The sequence below is a fragment of the Pelophylax lessonae genome (assembly GCF_965119305.1).
Source record: "Pelophylax lessonae genome assembly, chromosome: 2".
Classification (NCBI taxonomy): Eukaryota; Metazoa; Chordata; class Amphibia; order Anura; family Ranidae; genus Pelophylax; species Pelophylax lessonae.
Window position 1 is genome coordinate 80,711,524 of NC_138769.1, and position 22,609 is coordinate 80,734,132.

General features: G+C 42.3%; 1 protein-coding gene across 1 annotated transcript in view; it reads right to left on the minus strand.

The window, feature by feature from the left end:
• TMPRSS15 (transmembrane serine protease 15) overlaps positions 1–22,609 on the minus strand; it is a gene marked incomplete at its 5' end in the record, with an annotated part of 640,117 nt that overhangs the window by 442,656 nt on the left and 174,852 nt on the right. The window contains 1 exon segment of the mRNA XM_082246136.1: positions 5,593–5,701. Within this exon segment, the coding sequence (XP_082102262.1) occupies positions 5,593–5,701 (109 nt within the window).

Consider the following 22,609-nt stretch of genomic DNA (forward strand, 5'->3'; position numbering starts at 1 on the left):
AGAGGTCAACCGTTCTCTAGCCCCTTGCAACCTCCCACTTTGGTCCTACTTTCAGATACGACATTTTCTTAACACCACCGCAGCTTCCAGAGAGTGGTCGAGATCCCCGACTCCTCTGGAGGATATTAGCATCCGAGCCAAACCCCAGCGACACCTGATCTCTGAACTCTATGGCCACTTACTTGACGCCCCTCCAGCTTCTCTTGCCCCCTTCGCGCAGGCCTGGTCCCGTGACCTCCAACTTTCTCTTTCTGAGAAAGATTGGGAATCTATTTGTCGTTCAGTCCATCAGGCCTCTGTCAACGTCACAACCCAAGAAAATGGGTATAAAATCCTAACACGCTGGTACAGAACACCAGACAGAATTCATAAATTCCAACCGGGAGTTCCAGACACCTGCTGGAGATGTCAGAAGGAACCAGGCACCATGCTTCACATCTGGTGGAACTGTGCCATTATCCAACCCTTTTGGGAGATGGTACACAGATTGGTGCGTGAAGTCACATCTTGTGACCTTCTCTTGACCCCTGGCCACTTCCTTCTCAACCATATCCCAGACACTCATAAAGCACGCAGGCCCGTTCTTGCCCGCCACATGCTAAATGCTGCTAAACTTTGCTTACCTTGCCACTGGAAATCAACCTCCATCCCATCGTCTAGGGAGTGGTTCCTTAGACTCAATAGAATTGAGGTAATGGAGGAACTAATCAGCATTTCAAACGATCAAATTCACAAATTCACAGCCTTATGGATAGACTGGATCCGGTTCAAAGACACCACCACATACAAAACAATTATGGAGACCAAGGGCCCCCCCACGTAAACTTGTACATTCTACCAAGACTAGAGAATATAGTCGCATTCTATCCCCACATGGTTACCCAACTTAAGGTGATCCACTGCCACACCTCTGATCCTGTCCCGCCCCACCCTCATCCCCTCTTACCCTCTCTGTCCCCAACCCCCACCCCCCTTTTTTTTTATCCCACCACCCCTCCCCTTCCCCTCTTTCCTTTACACCCTCCCCCCACCTCCCCTCCCTCTTCCTTCTCCCTCCCTCCCCTCCTTCCCCTCCCCCTCTCTCCCACCCATTCTGCTGTTTGTCCTCTTTGTCTAGTGAAACCGTCTCATAACTCTATACCCAGTGGGTCCTTTCCTGCCTCTTGGCCAATTTCATCCCCTACCCTGTACGCAACCTGGCTAACAATACCCAGTAAAAGATGCCGCTGTGGCTCATGATTTCTCCTCCATGCCTGCCCTCAGTTAGACGGGACCCCTGCGTCAAGGGACCCCGTCATACAGGTTATACTGACACCTGGCCTAGTTGTATATCCGAATAATTTGCTTGAACCCACCACGATCACACTGATGTATAATCTACCCGTTTTTTTTTTTGCACTGTTATGTCAACTCTGTATTATCATGACAACCTCACTTTTTCTGTATACATTTCATTTCATGTATCTGTTCTTATGTATCGTACATATTATGTATGTTTTCTATTTAAACTTTAATAAAATTTCTTTTGCCACTGCATCGTAAATTTAAGGTTGAAAGAATTTTCACCTATGAATAGCATGAAACATTGTAATTCTTCCAGCGAGCCCGTCCACACCATAAGTACATCGTCGAAGTATCTTCTCCAAAGGAGTATATGGTTGAGGAGGGGGTCGCTGGACATAGGAACAGATTTACATCGCCCTCTGCAAGTGTGGGGCTTTCTACGTAGGAAAGACCAAATGCAAACTTGCCAAACGTATACAGGATCACCTCTAATATCTCGAGGTTGGTCTCATCTATACACCCATCTGTAAGCACGTCGTTGTGCATCATGACTTTGATCCCGACTACGTCAGGTTCGCTGTTCTCGAAGTCATCCCCTCCAATCCACGGGGGGGTGACTTCGATAACAAAGTCCTCCGTAAAGAGGCTATGTGGATCTTCAATCTACAGGCCACCCATTGGCCAGGACTTAATACTGCTGTCTCGTATAAGTCCTTCCTTTAGACCTCTGAACCTTTTATAATTTTTTTTTTTTCCCCCCTAGGTTGTCCCAACAGCGGCCCCCATCATTGAATAAATCATTAATATAAACCTATGTAGATACTTATTTTATGATTCAATACACAATAATTTGCAACTTGTCAGCAGTCAAATCCATCTTACTGTTTTACCTTCTGAAAGCCTCATTTTTGGAGGCCCATTTGTTCATTTTATGATCATTGTTCATTTGTTTCTTTTTGCTTTATGCTTTTTATTACCCTATCTGACATATAGGTTATACCGAACCTCCAAACGGGGACCAATGTTCCCTACTAAACTTTCTTACATGTTGGAGGAAGGCAGGTATGGGGATGCTATGCTTATTCTTCTTATGGGTCCGTTCTTGGGCATCAGGGGGACCATTTCTGAGAACCTTCATAATATGGGATACTCCTACCGTTATATTTGTTCGTTAGCCCTGACTATATCCTATGACAGGTGAATGAATTTATCATTTTATTTTAATAATATTTTTTTTTTCCTCCTTTTTCCCCCACTTTTCTACTCCTTCCCGCCCTTCCCTCCTTTCCCATTTTTCTTCATTCCTCATTCTCTATCCCCTTTTTCACTTTATACTAAGAGTTGCCTGTTTGATGTTTATATAGGAATTATCAGTAGGACATGTATGTCCTTGATAATTTCCTAGTGCTGCATATTTACTATAACCCATCAAGGGTTGTTTTTGTTCTGTTTTTCCTCTGTTTGTTAAATTTACTTAATACAATTTTGCAGTTTTCTAACAGTGTATCTATCAATGTAATGGATCCGGATTCGCTCCCTGCTTGTCCATTGGCTCGCTTCTAGGTATGGATTCGGGCGCAAAGCAGGGGGCAGCTTTTGTGTTTGTCCCCTCCGGCTAACACGGCCGGCGCGGGTGTTCTGCCACAGAGACCAATTGACCTCTAGTGGCGGACATCCGACAGTATGGCGCCCGCGCCGGAAGTGACGATTGCGGACATACGTCACTTCCGGCTGGACCAGTCTTAAGCCGCGGGCGCGGGAGGATGAGTCATGGCGGCTCTCCCGACCCGCGGCTTCACCGGTTGTAAGGTAAGCCACCCAAGCCCGCACTACACTGGGCTTCTCTTTGATTTATTTTGTCTGACCACCCCCTATACTCTAGCCCTGCTTTGGGGACAGCGAGCGTCTGGGTTCCGCTTGTCGACCAGACTATATATTATCCCTGCACATATACTTCTATTGGGCAACCCGTTAGAGGAAATGCTCTCAGCTGCTGCCCCTACAGACCCGATAGTTTGAACATGGATGGGACATTTGATTTAATAACCCTATTTTTCATGTCCAGTCCCAGAGCTGACCCTAGTTTTGGCAGTTCTGTAGTATATGTTTTTTGCCGTTATCCCTGTTTTTAACCCCTTCGGAGCTTCAATCATTTACCATACAACATTTGATGTCTACCCATTTTAAACAATTCTGTATGACATCAGACATGCTATACAATGCATATTATTTTTGTCCACAGAACTCCGGGCTCCACCTATTGTCCGTTGTGGTGGCACCCATTCAAGACTGGCCCAATCCATACCTCTTAACCACCTCCATGGAGGACCCCCAATGGGCCCTGCCTGGGATTGTTTGTTTTGGAGCCATAAGGCAAGCTATTGGGAGACGCAATCTCTGGTCCAACTTTTCCATGTACTAGGCACAACATTTTTAAGTGTGGTAAGCTATATGTTCTTTCTTTTATGACTCTGTATATTTCTATACCAGGGTTAAAATGAATATTGTAGATCATTTCCACTATCAAGATATGAATCTGTATTGATATATGTTTTTTCTCTTTTTCACGTATACACTTTGAAGGTCTTAATGTAGTCCTAATTCCATAAAAGGGTGAATATATTACGCCAGAGTTCCTGACGAAGCTGAAGGCGAAATGCATTGAACACAGGCATTCACCCGTTCGATCGACTACTACCACGACATATGTGAAACATGTTGTACTGTATTACTTCTCCCATTTTCTATATGTCGACTTTTATCATTCCTTGAATAAATATTGTTAAATTTTAATATCTCTTCTTTGTTTTTCCCTTGGCTTACCTACAAACTTCTGACAATTAGTCCGTTATAATCCCAACCTCCTTTTCTATCATCTGTGTATTCTGGGATCACCGATGTGGAATATTCATTTCCTCAAAAAGGCAATGCTTTATAAAACAAGCCTTAATACATGACTTCCAACTGCCCACATTTAAAATGGCTGCCTCTCCTTTAAGAAAAAGACCCCTTTTTCCCTCCTCAGTTTCCCCCTCTTTTTGGTTTCTATAAATAATTTTAGTATTTCATTTGCAAAAGTGTTAAACTACACTAAAAGTTTCATAAAGTCTCTAAATTATTGCATTTTGAAAAGTCAGTATTAAAAAATAAAAACAAAAACATTAATTGGCATAATCAATCATTTTTCCAATATTAATAATGCATAAGGGTGGGCCTAGTATGAATGTTTGCTTCAATTACATAGTTTGCGTTAAAAGGTGTCCTTATTATTGTTTTGGAAAGTTGAGGGATTAGTAACTTAAACAATAAAGCATGCATTTTTGACAAGAGAAGTGAAAAAAATAGACCCTAGCAGCCAATTATAAGATATGCATTCTATTTCCCACTATTCTACACCAGCTTTCCATCGGACTTAGAACAGAATATGTGAATTCGAAAGCACCTTTAGTGACTTAGCTTTCACTGCCTCCTGAGGTAGACAGTCTCAGTGGAGGTTTTGCAGAGCTAGTGAGAGTCCTCACAGCAGTTCAGGTTTCCAGCTGCTTACAATTAGCTTTATTGCATTTCTAGCATCAAATACACATAGACTGCCTTCCACAGAAAGAGAAACATAAAAATAACTCCTAGGCTGTCTGCCACAAACTGTACAGTTCCAGTCCCTCTCTAACAGAAAAATAAAACCTTGGGTCCAACAAACAAAACATCTTCCATTTACAAGGCTACCAGCTTTCAATGTGTCTTCCCCAAGAAATGAGAAAAAAAAGACACTCAGCACTCTCATTGGTCCATAAATGTATGTTAATTTCCCTAAGGGAAATCAATTCCCATGGGCCTCAATTATAGACAGGCTTCCTGAAGAAAGAACTTTAAATATATTGGACACCCATATGGAAGAAAAATGTATTTCCAATATATTTAGGGAAAAAATATTTAGAAATATATTGAATATGGCCAAAATTGTAGCATTTCAAATATATTCCTATATATTTGGGAAAAAATAAAAAATATTTATTTAAAATATATTTTTCTTCCATGTAGGCAAGAACAGACTGAGCAGAAGACTTTCTGTGATGAGATTGTGTGGCACTCAAGGACCTAACAGCAAAGATTTTAATTATTTGAGGGCAGAAGAGTGGAGAACTTGATGGGGAAGGGAGGTCTTGCCTTTTAAGGATAACTGTTACAAAACAAATTTGAGCATTTGAGCATTTTCTGTTAGCTATTACATGAAATTGCTTAAAATGTGTAACAGAAATACAAAAATGATCAAATAAGTTGTAATCAGTTTAAAGATTAAATTGCACTTACCTTATTATCCACCGACAAAATAGATTTGGCTTGTAATTTTCCGGATAATTTTGAGAATGAAATGTTCCTTCATCTCCAGTTAGCAGAAACTGACCATCACAGCGTGAGCCTGGGAATGAAATATAACAATTGGTTATTTATCTTCACCATAAAAAACATACTAGTTACCAAAGTTTCCTAGAAAACAAATGTAAGTCAGTTATACAACAAGTATGTGGTGTAATATTTTTGCTGTTCAGAGAGGATGCATGTGATCTGTGCATGGTTTTGTATGTCTCAGTTTTTTTATTTTTTTTTTAGGAAGCAGGAGATTTTTAGGTAGTAGTAATTTTAACCTAGCCTAGCTGTAATGTGTCATATAAATGAGGAGGTAGGTTTGGGATTTTTAAATGAAGCACGCAGCTATAAAGTGATGAAAAATCAATGTAAAATATGTTTTTTTGTACACATGCACATATTGAGTCATTTCAAAATATAATGAATAAATAGTATTGCTCATTAATAGCCCATAGTACATATATATATACAGTATATATATATATATATATATATATATATATATATATATATATATATACAGTACAGACCAAAAGTTTGGACACACCTTCTCATTCAAAGAGTTTTCTTTATTTTCATGGCTATGAAAATTGTAGAGTCACACTTCAACAAGAGGTAGTCACCTGAAATGGTTTTCACTTCACAGGTTGTGCCCTGTCAGGTTTAAGAAGTGTGATTTTTTGCCTTATAAATGGGGTTGGGACCATCAGTTGTGTTGTGCAGAAGTCAGGTGGATACACAGCTGATAGTCCTACTGAATAAACTGTTAGAATTTGTATTATGGCAAGAAAAAAGCAGCTAAGTACAGGAAAACAAGTGGCCATCATTACTTAAAGAAATTAAGGTCAGTCAGTCCGAAAAATTGGGAAAACTTTGAAAGTGTCCCCAAGTGCAGTCACAAAAACCATCAAGTGCTACAAAGAAACTGGCTCACATGTGGACTGCCCCAGGAAAGGAAGACCAAGAGTCACCAGCCTCAGAAATCGCAGGTTAACAGCAGCTCAGATTAGAGACCAGGTCAATGGCACACGGAGTTCTAGCAGCAGACACATCTCTAGAACAACTGTTAAGAGGAGACTGTGTGAATCCGGCCTTCATGGTAGAATATCTGCTAGGAAACCACTGCTAAAGAAAAGCAACAAGCAGAAGAGACTTGTTTGGGCTAAAGAAGACAAGGAAGGGGCATTAGACCAGTGGAAATCTGTGCTTTGGTCTGATGAGTCCAAATTTGAGATCTTTGGTTCCAACCACTGTGTCTTTGTGCGATGCAGAAAAGGTGAACGGATGGACTCTACATGCCTGGTTCCCACCGTGAAGCATGGAGGAGGAGGTGTGATGGTGTGGGGATGCTTTGCTGGTGACACTGTTGGGGATTTATTCAAAATTGAAGGCATACTGAACCAGCATGGCCACCACAGCATCTTGCAGCGGCATGCTATTCTATCCGGTTTGCGTTGGACCATCATTTATTTTTCAACAGGACAATGACCCCAAACACACCTCCAGGCTGTGTAAAAAAAGGTGAGTGATGGGGTGCTGCGCCAGATGACCTGAACCCAATCAATATGGTTTGGGGTGAGCTGGACTGCAGAGTGAAGGCAAAAGGGCCAACAAGTGCTAAGCATCTCTGGGAACTCCTTCAAGACTGTTGAAAGACCATTTCAGGTGACTACCTCTTGAAGTGTGACTCTACAATTTTCATAGTCATGAAAATATAGAAAACTCTTTGAATGAGAAGGTGTGTCACTAAGACATATCACCACACCACCGTGGTGTGGGTGGTGTTATAAGTTGACCTAGACTTCTCTATCAAGATGCATTGATGGATATTGGTTGTATGAACAAGTAAAACATCAGATGGTAGTAATTGCATAGCATCATAAAAGGCTCTACGCGTTTCGTGGGTTCTTTCCACTCATCAGGAGCCGATGCAGGGTAAATATAATGTGTCATAGCTGAGATCTCATTGTTATGCTTGGGTGAATAAATGGGCCTTTTTGTAATCTAGGAGAGAGTAAGCCCTCTCAATACTGGAATTTATCTAGAAGTTCTATTTTCTGTTAGCTTTAGACATGATGTCACTTGTAAATCTAAAGCAGGGATTCTCAGACTACGGCCCTCCAGCTGTTGCGGAACTACACATTCCATAAGGCATTGTAAAACTCTGACATTCACAGCTATGACTAGGCATGATGGTAATTGTAGTTCCTGAACAACTAGAGGGCCATAGTTTGAAGACCCCTGATCTAAAGGATGTAACACCTTAGTTTAAAAAATAAAAAAAAACAAACCTAAACCAATAGCTACAAAAAAAGGGGTGATGTAAAAAAATGTGAAGAAAGGTGAATTTATGAGGTTTATTTATAATAGATTTGTATAGCCATTCACCCAAACATATGCATTTGCAATCGTTCAGTGCAAATAGGGCTAAAACTAATGCTCATTAAGCTACCTAAAGGGCAGTAGTATAATACCACATTGTGACCACTAGATAGAGCTGAGGAGCATAGAAAATACTGCTCTTTGTAACAAGAGACAAAATGTATCAGTTCTAGAGAACACTAGAGGGAAATAGCAAATACATATTGGATGAATGGCTATGATATTTCTTTTTAGAAATAGCTCCCATAGTGTAACTATGTTTGCTTAAAAACACCTTTAAAAACTGTGCTTTTTCTTCATATGTATAGATGTTTGAAGTGAACAATGAAGTAAAGTGGAATAGTTTAATTGTTAGGTTTGTAAGCCAGTGCATGTGATAGGTGTTAGACTTTCATTACTGGAGCCTGTAGGTATGCAACTATTGACATCTAAAAAAGCACCTTCTCATTATCAGGAAAGGTGGAGCCATTCGGTGATCTGTTGCAGTAGAAACTGGCAAGGCAGAGACATTTATTGCTAATGCTGGGACAGGAAGGAATTAACTGTATAATGATCTGTCGCTGTGGAGGAGGTTAGGTAAAACTGAATTAGAATGGAATATGGAAAAAATCCAAATATGGTAGACAATTTCCATACAAATAAAAAAAACACAGCTGGCTAGAAGCTAAATGCATTAAAACATTGTGTCATCTATTTAAAGTGGTTCTAAAGGCTCAAGGTTTTACCTTCATGCATTCTATGCATGAAGGTAAAAAACCTCCTCTGCAGAGCAGCCCCCCCCCCCATCCATACTCACCTGAGTCCTATCCTAATCCAGCGATGTGCACAAGAGCCTCGGCTCTCCAGATACTCTCCCTCCTCATTGGTGTAAGAGGGGGTCTGGCTGAGCCACAGCTTTTTTTGTGAATGGATTTGCAGAGCCGCCGTTTGGGAATGAGTCTGCTTGGGTGCCCCCATTGCAAGCTGCTTACTCTGCTCGCACTCGGTGGGAGGGGCCAAGTGCACTCGCGAGGGAGCTGAGAAGAGGAGGATCTGTGCAAAACCACTGCAGGCAGCAGGTGAGTATGACATGTTTGTTATTTCCTTTCATCTTTTTAAAAGAAAGCCTTTAGAACTACTTTAAGTTCATTTCGACAACCGCAACTTTTTCTGTTTGTTTTATATTAATTACATTATTCACTACAGTTTATTTATGATGGAAATTGTATAGCAGAATAATGATCCTGTAGCATCTGCACAGTTTGTTTGTTAATGTACTGATCTCACTGGGGATATATATTTGTTTTGTTGTTGTTTTTTTCCGCGTAATCCATATGGTTGTGTCTGTGAAAAAAGAATAGTGTAATTCAGACTTTCAATTCATTAGAGGTTTTTCCTACCTGATTTCTATCATATTTTTTCTTTACTATACATGCTTTAATACCCATGTCTATCTTTTAGAAATTTATGACAATCGAAGGCACATCAGATGCTCCATTGCACTAAAAACAGCTTGCAATGTTTTAACCATGTACTCACACATTTGAATTTCTAAAAAAGAATTGTTCTTTTTATATAAGCAGACTTTTATGCTTCATATCTAATGTCTTTTTATGTGTGTGTGTGTGTGGATATGTGTGGATATATACAGTATATATATTATATAGGAATTGGGAAATGAATTTGGCCAGAGTGGGTTAAAAATTATGGCTAGCAGAGAAAGCTAAAAGCTGCGAGAGGCAGCCCAATGACAGAATGAATCAGAAGGAGAGGGATTAATGATGGCTGAAATTATTCAGGCAGGAAAAAAAAGTGGGTACGGGATAGTTGCTGCAGCTTTAAAAGGTGATATTGTGGAGATGCAAATTTTGTAAAAAAACGAAATGTGTAATCAGTTGCTGATATAGGTGTTGGGAAAAAAGGTAAGATTAGAGTTCACCTTCAACTAAGTTCTCTGAAAGCTCCCAGTGTCAGCATTGAATTCTCTGGATTCCCCCTACCCTTTCTTGTCCACACTTTTATTCTGTCCACTTCCTTCCTCTCTTATCTCCCTCTCCCCCTATTGTTTATACTACCTTCCCTAGAATTCCCTTCCCATTCTTCCCGCTCCTCCATGCTATGTTTAATGCCAAGCCCTCATATCCACTTTATCAATGTTCTCTAAATGCCTCTTCTGCACACACTGCCCACTGTGATAACCTCCATATTTCTCTGTTACACACACTGCCCACTGTGATACCCTATATATTTCTCTGTTACACACACTGCCCACTGTGATACCCTTCATATTTCTCTGTTACACATACTGCCCGCTGTGATACCCTTCATATCTCTCTGTTACACATACTGCCCACTGTGATACCCTCCATATTTCTCTGTTACACATACTGCGCACTTTGATACCCTCCATATTTCTCTGTTACACATACTGCCCATCGTTATACCCTCTGCAATCCTCTCCTGTATCTATTGCAGCAATAATACCCCTAGCACTCTCCAGTGCATACTGCCCACAGTCATATCCTCTGCACACCTCCCCTGCATATACTACCTGTTATCATAACCTAACCACTCTTCTCCTGGACACATTATTCACCATCATATCTGCTGCACTTCTGCTGCATGTACTGCATGCTATACTATCATCTGCTCCCCTCTCTCGAACATACTGTCTAAACCATCCTCTTCTGTATCTACTGCTCAATGTCCTACCATCTCTATTCCTTCCCTGCACATACACTCTGGTGTCATACCTTCCACATTTTTCTCCTGCGCATACTGCCCGATCAAACCCACCATCCTCTACTTATTTATTTAGATATTTTGAACTTTATTACCCTCTTCACATACTGTCTACTGTCTTGCCTTTCATTCTCCTATTCTGCACATACTGTTTCCTGTCCTGACTACTGTAATAACCTTAGCACTCCTCTCCTGCACATGCTACTTATCATCATACTTTTCACACTCCCCTCCTGAACATACTGCTCCCCATCATACTATCACTAATAGAAGATATGACAGTAGGCAGTAGGCAGTAGGCAGTATGTTGAGGAAAGAAATGCAGAGGGTTTAAAAGTGGGCACTCCTCTATTGAACATACTCTTCACTATCATACCCTCCACAATCCTTTTCAGCACATACTGCCCTTTGTCATACTCTCTACAAAGCTCTCCTGCCAATATCACCTGCTGTCAAGCCTTTTGCCCTTTTCTCCTGTACATATTGCTTGCTATCTTACCCTCTATACCCCTCCCTCTGCTCTGCTCTCTTACACATACTGCCCACTGTCATACTCCTCCACACTCCTCTCCCACATATACAACCTGCCCTTTTGTGCTGTACATACCCTCTACGCCTGCTGTTGTACCCTCTACTCTCCTCTCCTCCCTTTACATTTCTCTCTGGCATATACTTCTCACTACCATAACCTTCCACACTCCTCTCCAGCATATACTGCCAACTGTCATACCTTTCTACACTCCTCTTCTGCACATACTGCCCCCTGTCATACCCTTCCACACTCCTCTTTTGCACAAACTGCATGCTGTAAAGCAGTCCTTTCCCCGCACATAGAAAACTTCATTTTTGTCTAAATATATAGATAGGGAATAACAGAGGCGTAACTAGAACCTTCAGGGCCCTGATGCAAGAAACCATGAAGGGCCCCCCAGACCCCTGGCCGGGGCCCTTACCTTCAAGCCCAGGGCTCTTCCCACTAATCCTGGGGCTCTTTACACTTGTTGCATGGCCTTTTATTACGGTCCCGCAGCAGGATTCTTTCACAAGTTCTGCAGTGGGCCCCCTTCCTGCAATCTTGTGGGCCCCCTTCCTGCAATCTTGGGGCCTCCCCACAGTGGTGCAATGCCAGGGTCCAGTCGCAAGTGTGACCTTTGCGATCCTGGAAGTTCACCCACTGGTTTGCTACCGGGCCCCCTGGAGCATGGGGCCCGGTAGCGATTGCAACCCCTGCAACCCCTGTAGTTACGCCCCTGGGGAATAATATCATATGTTATACTGAGCAAGTGATTTGCATTGTGCAGGCTGCCTTTTAATATAAATTTTATATAAGTAAATCAAGTGTTGGAAGCATCAGCTTGTAAGAATGTGTTTATAAAGTGTTGAATGCAGTGATAACTGTCCTGGACAACTTTCAGTAATTGCAGTGCTCAATAAAAACACATTAACTTTTAATTAGATGTAAGAACAAGTCTTTTTCACCACATCTGATAAAATGACACGTAAAAAAAATATATAGTATCACGTTCTAACTTCGTACCTTTTTTAACTATCCATTTATAAAACAAGGTATGAATATTTAAACCAATTAAATTAATAAGAATAGGTTTTAACATATATAATAGCTAATCAAAAGCAAGGTGCTTGAGAAAATGCTAATTAACATTTTAAATGAGTACATTTAAAGAAAAAATTGTTTTACATGTGTAGCACCCTACAGGTAGGTGCTAGGTAAAGGTATAGTGGGCCATGTCTGCCTAACAGAAGGGCTGTGATTCATTAGTCAGTGTGTCATGGTTTCCAGGTGTGCCTGCTGAAGGGGGAGTCTCCCCACTGGCTCCTGTTAAAAGCTTCTCATAGGGCGGTGGAGGAAACCCAATCAGGGGACACATCCAGGCTTGTAACTACCCCAGAAAGCATATTATGCTGCAAAGCATTCTGGGAGTGGGTATAAATTTGGGGTAGAGCATGACACGATGTCTTTGGCGGGAGCAGAGTCCCAGGAGGGAGAGAACAGCTGTCTCCCCTCCTGTCTGAGGAGGAGGATCTCGGGGTGCTGCCTGAAGATCCAGAGAGTGCTGAGCTAAGCTGAGGGGATCCGGGGTGCCGAGAACCTGCGGAAAATCAGAGGCGTCCAGTCCCAGGAAAGCCTACACAGGTCGTGAGTACTGAGGATTGTCCCTGGGGGTCTGCCTGAAGTTAGAGGGGACCACTCCGGTAGAGGTTCGGGGATCCAGTGCCAGCTAGTAGTGAAAGGGGGTACCTAGGTTGAGGACCCTGAAGTGACAGAGGGGGTACATAGTCAGTGGACCCTGAAGAGATTAAAGTGTAAAGGGGGCACCTGTGGTTTGGGCCCTAAAGTGTTAGTGCACAGTGTGAAGTGAGCCAGTTGAGAGTTGCAGCAGTACACGCACTTACAAGGAGCCAGTGCAGTGCTGGAGGGAGCCATTCAGTGACTCTGAGCTATTGCAGTGTTACAAGTCAAGCAGTTCTACAGTCCTGGATCTTCTGGACTAAAGTCGAGGATCCAGCACAGTTTCAGTAATTACACAGTGTTTAACCACTTGCCTACAGTGCACTTTCACCCCCTTCCTGCCCAGACCGATTTTCAGCTTTCAGCGCTCTCACACTTTGACTGAGAATTACTCAGTCATGCAACACTGTACCCATACAAAAATTGTGTCCTTTTTTTCACACAAATAGAGTTTTCTTTTGATGGTATTTGATCAATACTGGGTTTTTTATTTTTTGTGCTATAAATAAAAAAAGACTGAAAATATCGTGAAAAAACGCATTTTTCTTTGTTTCTGTCATAAAATTTTGCAAATTAGAAATTTTTCTTCACAAATTTTGGCCAAAATTTATACTGCTACTTATCTTTGGTAAATATAACCCAAGTAAGTGTATATTATTTGGTCTTTGTGAAAGTTATAGAGTCCACAAGCTATGGTGCGAATCATTGAAAATTGATCACACTTGATCACACCTGATGTACTGAAGGCCTATCTCATTTCTTGAGACACTAAAAAGTCAGGAAAGTACAAATACCCCCCAAATGACCCCTTTTTGGAAAGTAGACATTCCAAGGTATTTAATAAGGGGCATGGTGAGTTTTTTGAAGTTGTAATTTTTTCCCACAATGCTTTGCAAAACGAAGATTTTTTTTTTTTTTTTACAAATTGCCGTATTAACAGGTTATTTCTTTCACACAGCACATGTATACTTGCAACTACACCCCAAACACATTCTACTACTCCTCCTGAGTATGACGATACCACATGTGTGAGACTTTTTCACAGCCTGGCCACATACAGAGGCCTAACATCCAAGTAGCAGCGTCCGGCATTCTAGGAGCACAAATTACACATATAATTTCCTGACAACCTATCGCACTTTTGAAGGCCCTGGAGCACCAGGACAATGGAAACCCCCATAAAATGACCCCATTTTGGAAAGCAAACAGCCCAACGTATAATTTTTGAAGCATAATGAGTCTTTTGAATATGTCATTTTTTTCCACAAGTTTTTGGAAAATGTGGAAAGAAAATGAAAACACATTTTTTTTACACAAAGCTGTCCAATTATGCAATATTTCTAACACATAGCATGTACATAGCAAAAATTGCACCCCAAAATACATTCTGCTATTCCTCCTGAGTATGGCGATACCACATGTGTAACACTTTTTCACAGCCTGGCCACATACATAGGCCTAACATCCAAGTAGCGCTTTACACAAAGTTGTCCATTTATCCACTTTAAGACTGGGCCTATTTTTCACACTTGGTGTTTACAAACTAAAATCATTTTTTTTGCTAGAAAACTACTTGGAACCACCAAACATTATATATTTTTTTTTAGCAGAGACCCTAGAGAATAAAATGGAGATCGTTGCAATATTTTTTATCACACCATATTTGCGCAGCAGTCTTCAAAATGCGATTTTTTAAAAAAAAATTCACTTTTTTGAACTAAAAAATAAGAAAACAGTAAATTTAGCCCAATTTTTTTCCATAATGTGAAAGATAATGTTACGCCGAGTAATTAAATACCCAACATGTCATGCTTCAAAATTGCGCATGCTCACAGAATGGCGCCAAACATTGGTACCTAAAAATCCCCATAGGCAACATTTTAAAAATTTCTGCAGGTTACTAGCTTAGAGTTACAGAGGAGCGCTAGGGCTCAAATTATTGCTCTCGCTCTAACGATCGCGGCGATACCTCACATGTATGGTTTGAACACCGTTTACATATGTGAGTGGGACTTGCGTATGCGTTTGCTTCTGCGAGCGAGCTAACGGGGACAGGGCGCTTTAATTTTTTTTTTTCCTATTTATTTTATTTATTATTTTTTTATTTTTATACAGTTTTAAAAAAAAAATGTTTTGATCATTTTTATTCCTATTACAAGGAATGTAAACATCCCTTGTAATAGAAATAGGCATGACAGGTCCTCTTTATTGTGAGATCTGGGGTCAAAAAGACCTCACACCTCACAACTACACTAAAAAAGAAAAAAAAAAAATTGTTGAAAGAGGAAAAAAAAAAAGAAAAAAAAAAGCGGCCCTTTAAACCGGTTGCTAGGCAACGTCTTTTGACGTAGCTCCGGTCCTCCAAGACCATAGAGTCGAGTGAGGGCCATCTTGCCCTCACTCGACTTCCTGTCACTGAGGATACGGGACCGGATAGTTTTCCCCGCTGCCGGCGGGTCCGGTAAGCTGGGTAAACGTCTGGGACGCGGCAGGAGGGGGGGGGGCACCTCTTCCCCTGCACCGTAAAGGTAATTCTGCGGCGAATCCGCCACTGGGACCACCCTTATCTGAAAGCCGACCGCCCGCCGTTTCAAAAAATACCGAGGTTATGGGGGCTATCTGCTGCCATAACCCCAGTATTTAGCTTTTAATGGCCGATGCATATAGTCGTTAGGCGGTCAGTAAGTGATTGCATGTATATGGCAAACAGGTGACGATGACTGATGGGGTGACAGGTGACGATGACTGATGGGGTGACAGGTGACAATGACTGATGGGGTGACAGGTGACAATGACTGATGGGGTGACAGGTGACGATGACTGATGGGGTGACAGGTGACGATGATTGATGAGGTGACAGGTGATGATGATTGATGAGGTGACAGGTGACGGTGATTGATGAGGTGACAAGCGACGATGATTGATGGGGTGACAGATGACAATCACTGACGGGGTGACATGTGACGATGATTGATGGGGTGACAAGTGACGATGATTGATGGGGTGACAAGTGACGATCACTGATGGGGTGTCAAGTGACGATGACTGATGGGGTGAAAGGTGACGATGACTGATGGGGTGACAGGTGACGGTGATTGATGGGGTGACAGGTGAAGGGCGATGGTCACTGATGGGTGACAGGTGACGGGCGATGGTGCACGGCGGTACTGATGGCAGTCTCTGGTGACCGGTGAACTTTAGGCTATGTTCACATGTGAGCGTAGCGATCATGGGCAGAATCACTGCGATTCTGCCCGTGATCCAGAAATCATTGCAAATCGCGGGGCGCCTGTGTGTTGCCCGTGATTTGCAATAGCACCCCAAACGCTGTGCGATGTTGCTGCGATTTCCGCCTGCCGAATCGCGGTAACATCGCGCAAACAACGCATGGCGCCCCAAAGAAACTCTTGTACCTTTTTTGGGCGTCATGCGTTGTTTGCGTGATGTTACCGCAATTCGGCAGGCGGAAATGGCAGCAACATCGCACAGCGTTTGGGGTGCTATTGCAAATCACGGGCAACGCACAGGCGTCCCGCGATTTGCAATGATTTCCGGATCGCGGGCAGAATCGATGTGATTCTGCCTGCGATCGTTACGCTCACATGTGAACGTTATGGGTGTCAATTTCTGGGCACTGATGAGGTGACTGTTGGGTGACAGGTGACATTGGGGGGGGGGGCTGAGGACTGTGTGGGGACATTTATTTGTGTGCTTTTACTTTATGACAGGTGTACAGAGCAGTAACTCACTATTTCTAGCTCTGCTCCCCTCATACTGGAAACTGTATGAGGGGAGAAGAGCTAGTAACAGTGGGTTACTGCTCTTTGTTTACATTTTGTGATCGGCTGTGAATGGATTCACAGCCGATCACATAGTAAACAGTCACTGTCAGTGACTGTTTACTACTGCCAGTGACAGCTGTGTTCCTACGGAACACAGTGCCACCGACATGACCGCGCTGCGCGCTCCCGATCGCGCATGCGCGGTCATCTTGTGGGCGCCTTCATTGTGATCGGCTGTGTCATTGGAACACAGCCAATCACGTGGGAAACAGCCACGCCCATTGGCTGTTTCCCCCCTGCCGGTGACGGGGGGTGTCCCGGGGACACCCCGACACCGGCAGTGCAGGACGGCGCGCACGTGATCGCGTGCCTGCCCTGCTTAAAGTGCCGCCGTCATATGACGGCAGCCCAGGATAATGGTCGCTCCGCTCCACCGTCATATGACGGCGGGCGGGCGGCAAGTGGTTAAGCGTCAGGAAGCGTTGGCTAGCGTCGGCTGGCGTCAAGACAGCGCTAACAGGCATTTTTGCCAGAAAAGTCCCACAATTGTATCCAGTTGAGCCTAAAGGGGTATCCCACTCATTCCCTTCTCCCATTCCCTAAATCCAATAAAACAACACAACAAAGATGCCAGAGTTGTCAATGTCTCAGTGCTCACACCCAGGGCCGCAGCTCACAAAGGCTGGAGGGGTAACCGAAACCGATGGCAGACCCATATCAGGCCACAGGCCTGGAAATCCTGCAACACATGTTTTCCATCTATCCATCAGGCACATTGATTTGCCATGTATACCTCTTATGGGAAGAGACAGGAGATTATGGAAAATCTCTATAAAGACACAGACAAAAGCACATTTTTAAAAGCATAAGAAATGGCCATAACATTGTGCTTTTCTGTAACAGTGACAACTGCATCTCCTATATTTTTATATGGGTGTCACATGTGCAGAAAGTGAGAGAAAATCTAAAAATTTGGGATACACACAGAAATAAAAGTTGGTACAGTCTTATGTTCACAGGATACTCCTTTCAGAGAGTTCCTTGTGCTCATAATACTGTGCCAGAGTTGAAGACCAGTCACTGCTCAAACTGGATTTTGAGCAGGTAGAATAGAAAAAAACAGGATTTTGTGCTATCTTTGCATTTCATGGCCTCCAAAACTGTGATAGGTAGCGAGGAGTGAAATCAACAATTTATGCCCTTAAAAAGCCTGAAGACGGTGATTGGCTTTCGGGGGTCCTGTACTATTTTGCCAGAAGTTTTGGGAAAAGTGCATTTTTTTTTTTAACACAAAGTTGTCACTAAATAATATATTGCTCAAACATGCCATGGGTATATGTGGAATTACATTCCAAAATACATTCTTCCCCTGAGTATGGGGATACCACATGTGTGAGACTTTTTGGGAGCCAAATACACAATATATTGCCCAATTGATTGGTAAAATATAAAATATGATCTTATGCCAAGTACATAGATATCAAACATGACATGCTTTAAAAATTGTGCACGCCTGTGCAGCAGCGACAACCTACATACATTTTTAAAAGCCTTTACAGGTTACCACTTTAGATTTACAGTGGAGGTCTACTGCTAGAATTACTGCTCTTGATCTGACATTTGTGGTGATACCTCACATGCATGGTGCAATTGCTTTTTACCTATGACACGAAACCGATGTTTGCGTTCGCCTTTGCGCGCAAACACAGGGAACAGGGGTGCTTTAATTTTTTTTATTTCTTTTTTTATTTATTTTGCTTTTTTATTTTATTTTTACACAGGGAATGTAAATATCTTCTATGATAGCAATAAGTAGTGACAACTACTGTCAACAACTGTGTCCTTCCACTTCACTGCAAGCAATTTTTTACACTTCAAGTGGGCTCTCTCCTCCCGTCTAAATTGGGCATCCACAAGCTGTTGGGGGAAGCCCCGGTGATTAGGTCCCACAGTGACACATGCGCCAATTCCAGAATCAAAAAGGTGACTAAAAAGTGGAGCACTTGTGTAATAATTGTCCACATATAAATGGTACCCCTTTCGAAATAAGGGTGACACCAAGTCCCAAACAATCTTGCTGGTGCTCCCTATGTAGTCTGGGCAGTCGGAGGGCTGCATACTGCTATCGTTTCCCTGGTAAATCCGGAAACTACATATATAGCCTGTTGCCCTGTCACAGAGCTTATACATTTGGACCCCATATCTGGCAGACTAGGGAGAAACTGTTTGAAAAGAAGGCGGCCAGAAAATGGAATCAGGGACTCATCAATGCAGACAGCTTGTTGGGGCATATACAGATCCTGCTAACGCTGCATTTTGGGAACACTATACTAAACTATTGGGGACGCTAGTATAGTTCTGATCTGATCAAAGATATTGATCCGTTCAAACACTATACAAGTAATGGAGGTGTTTAGTGTTTGTGTGTGTGAATGTGTGTGTGTGTGTCACTGGCACTCAAAGGGTTCAATGTATTACTGAATATTTGGGGGGCAATCTGGCGATATACTGAATTGACGCTAGCGCTAACACTAACTGACGTCACCCGTGACACTAATAAAGTGATCATAAAATAATCTGCACACTGTAATAATGACACTGTGAGAGGACAGTGAAGGGGTTAACTGGGTGTGATCAGGGGGTTAAATTCTTATTAGGGAATATATAGCGGGTACCCTAAACCTATCTGGGACTGACGCTAGCTACCACTAACTGCTGATCACACTAACTGGCATCACCAGTGACACTAATACAGTAATCAGTAAACAAAACCTGTACACTGTATATGGTAATACTGTGACACTGTGACAGGGAGTGAAAAGTTTAACTGAGGGTTAATCAGGGGGTGAAAAATGCACCTATGTGTATTGGTGTCAGTGTAGTGCTTGTGTACTCACAGTAGATGCTCTCTCCTCGCTCGCTGCAACCGAAAAGGGAGGGGAGATTGCATAATTTCCTGTGCCTGTGTTTACACAGCAGGTCCAGCAGGATAAGCAGGTCCAGGCCATAAATCATTGGTCTGGACCTGATGAGTGATCGGTTCTGGAACAAATCTGATCACCGCCGGGTCAGTGGGCGTGCTCGTGCCCCCTACCCGGGGGCGTGAGTGACATACAGCCACCTTGCTGTAGTAAATGTGCGGTGGGTGGTCAGCAAGCGGTTAAGGGAATGCTGGGAAAATTGCTCATTGAATGATAAATTTATAAATAGACTTATATAACTCTTCCAACAACAAAAAGTGTCTGGAGTTAAAGTGGTACTAAAGGCAAAATGAAATTGTATGCAGTCTGTCACTGGCATTAAAGTGGTGGTAACGTCCGCTTTTTTACTTGTGCCTACAGGTAATCCAATATAAAGGCTAACATGTAGGTACAGTGAATATACATGCACCGTTTAGAAGATATTCGCAGTTGTAGCAGCCAGTGATGTCACCGGAGCATGCACACCGCACTTTGAATGGATGGCACAATGAGTGAATCCCGTTTGCATGTTTATGACACTAACCTGCAGGAGGACCTTTTTTTTTAACAGCAAAGTTTACTATGGCTTTAACACTTTGTTTTTCTGAATCCCATCTGTAACTTTCTTTTTTTGATTTGTTTATTAACTGTTGAGCCTGATGTTGTTTTTCAGCTTCCTTTAACAGACCACGTTGTCAAACAAAAATGGCATTTAGAGGGTTAAGACAAGCAATTTAACACTGACAGTGATGCTTACAATGGTCAGCTTTTATTTATTTATGTAAAACTTTTATCCCAAAAGGAAAAACAACTGTTGCTGTAGCTGCCTAAAAAAGTGATAGCTGGAGTTCGGCTTTAATTTGTTAGTCACTTGAAAGGTTCAACTAAATCTACTAGTCCATCTAACACTAGCCTCTCCAGACACTGCTGCTGTCCAAGGGTTGCTCTGTTGCTCCTCCATAGACACCCTAAACAGGAAATGTGTTACTGGCTGGATCACCAGGTGAAAAAAAAAAGAGAAAAAGGCTAAGAAAAAAAAAAAAAAAGAAAACCAATACAGCCAACACATTTAAAGATGGGTAAACTTAAATATATTACATATTTTGTTTTAGGGTTTAATAAGGATTCAAGCTTTAACAGTTATTTATAACATATTATATGAGAAACAAAGAGAGAGCAAGGGGCATGACGTCAATGCTCCGTAATGGCTGTGTAGGAGAGGAGCTCCGCCAGACCGCCGGGAATATCAGCGATACACAGCACCTACGGCCACCCACCTGATGCCATCTGACACCGGACAGCTGCGGGCATACTCCAGCATGACCCAACGCAAGAAGGATCCGCTGGTTCAGCCCCGCAAGCTGAAGCCGCCCCAGCGCCGGCTCCAAGATGGCGACGGCCCACGATTGCAGGGACAGGATGTGGCCTATTCACATCCAGCCCCATACTCAGCTTCTGTGCCTTCCAGGGGAGCCAACTGCAGTAGAGCCTCCTCAGGAGCATCCCCACCATCAACCATGCACGGGATCTCATGATGGAGATGCATGGACACCCGGAATGGAAGTGAGTGAGGCCTCACCCACACACACCATCCCCACAGCAGTTTATGACCCCATGGCCGGATTCCCCACTACAGGGCAACCTGTCTCAGATATTGTCCTAAAGGACATGTTGATGTCTCTCAAGGAATCCATCCATCAAGATCAGACTTGTATAAAGTACTCAAAATTTCTACTTGAGTAAAAGTACAAGTGCTCGATCAAAAAGTGACTTAAGTAGAAGTGGAAGTGCTCGCAGAAAAAGTTACTTAAGTAGAAGTACTAAAGTATTCAACATTTTTTTTACTTAAGTATTGCAAGTAGTTTTTTCAAAAAATTTGCTACTTAAGTACTAAAAGTAAAAAGTACCAGTAGTTTTGAAAAAAAAATTCTACTCAAGTACTGAAAGTAGAAATACAAGTACTGTATTATGTAGTTATTAAAGAAAGAAGTCAAAAGTTTGAACATCATATTGTTTTTTATTATTTCAAATGATTTATTCAAATGATTAACCTGTGTTTGTTAGTAGTTTCTTGATGCACTTTAAGCGCTGTAGCACCATTTATTTGTTTGTTTCATATTTTCTTTTTATTGGAAAGATTTGGTATAGCAGCTTTTATTATACACAGCCTTTATTTTCGTATGCGCTGATTTACAAATGACATTATACACATTTTTTTGAGCTTTATGCAACCTGCCATCTACTGTTCTGGCAGTGGTAATTTTTTTTAAAGTAACGAGTAACTATGCAGCACAAAAAAAAAAAAATATCGGAGTAGAAGTATCGAAATCATCGAAAAAATGTAGTGAAGTAAAAGTAGGAAAAAAAATTCTACTCTAGGAAAGTACAGATACCGCATTTCGGTACTTAAGTACAGTACTTAAGTAGTTCTACTTCGTTACTATACATCCCTGATCAAGATATTGTGGCCTCAGTAACCAACTGCCGCAAAGAAGTGCACATGTTGGGGGAAAGGGTGGATCAGGTAGAACAGGCACTAGGGGATTACTCCAGCTCTTATAACACTTTGGTGGATGCACATGAAGCCCATAGCTCTGAGATCATGTGGATAAAAGATAAACTGGCAGACCTGGAGGACCATTCGCGTAGGAACAATTTAAAACTGAGGGGTATTCCTGAATCTGTCACTCCAGCTCAGCTCCCACAGTATGATAGATACATGTTCCTCGCTATTCTACCTATTGCCTCAGACCTGGAGCTTACTGTGGATGGGATCCACAGGGTCCCCAAACCCTCATGCTTAGCTGACGAGATCCCCAGAGACGTTTTGCTATGGGTTCACTACTTCAACACTAAAGAAGCAC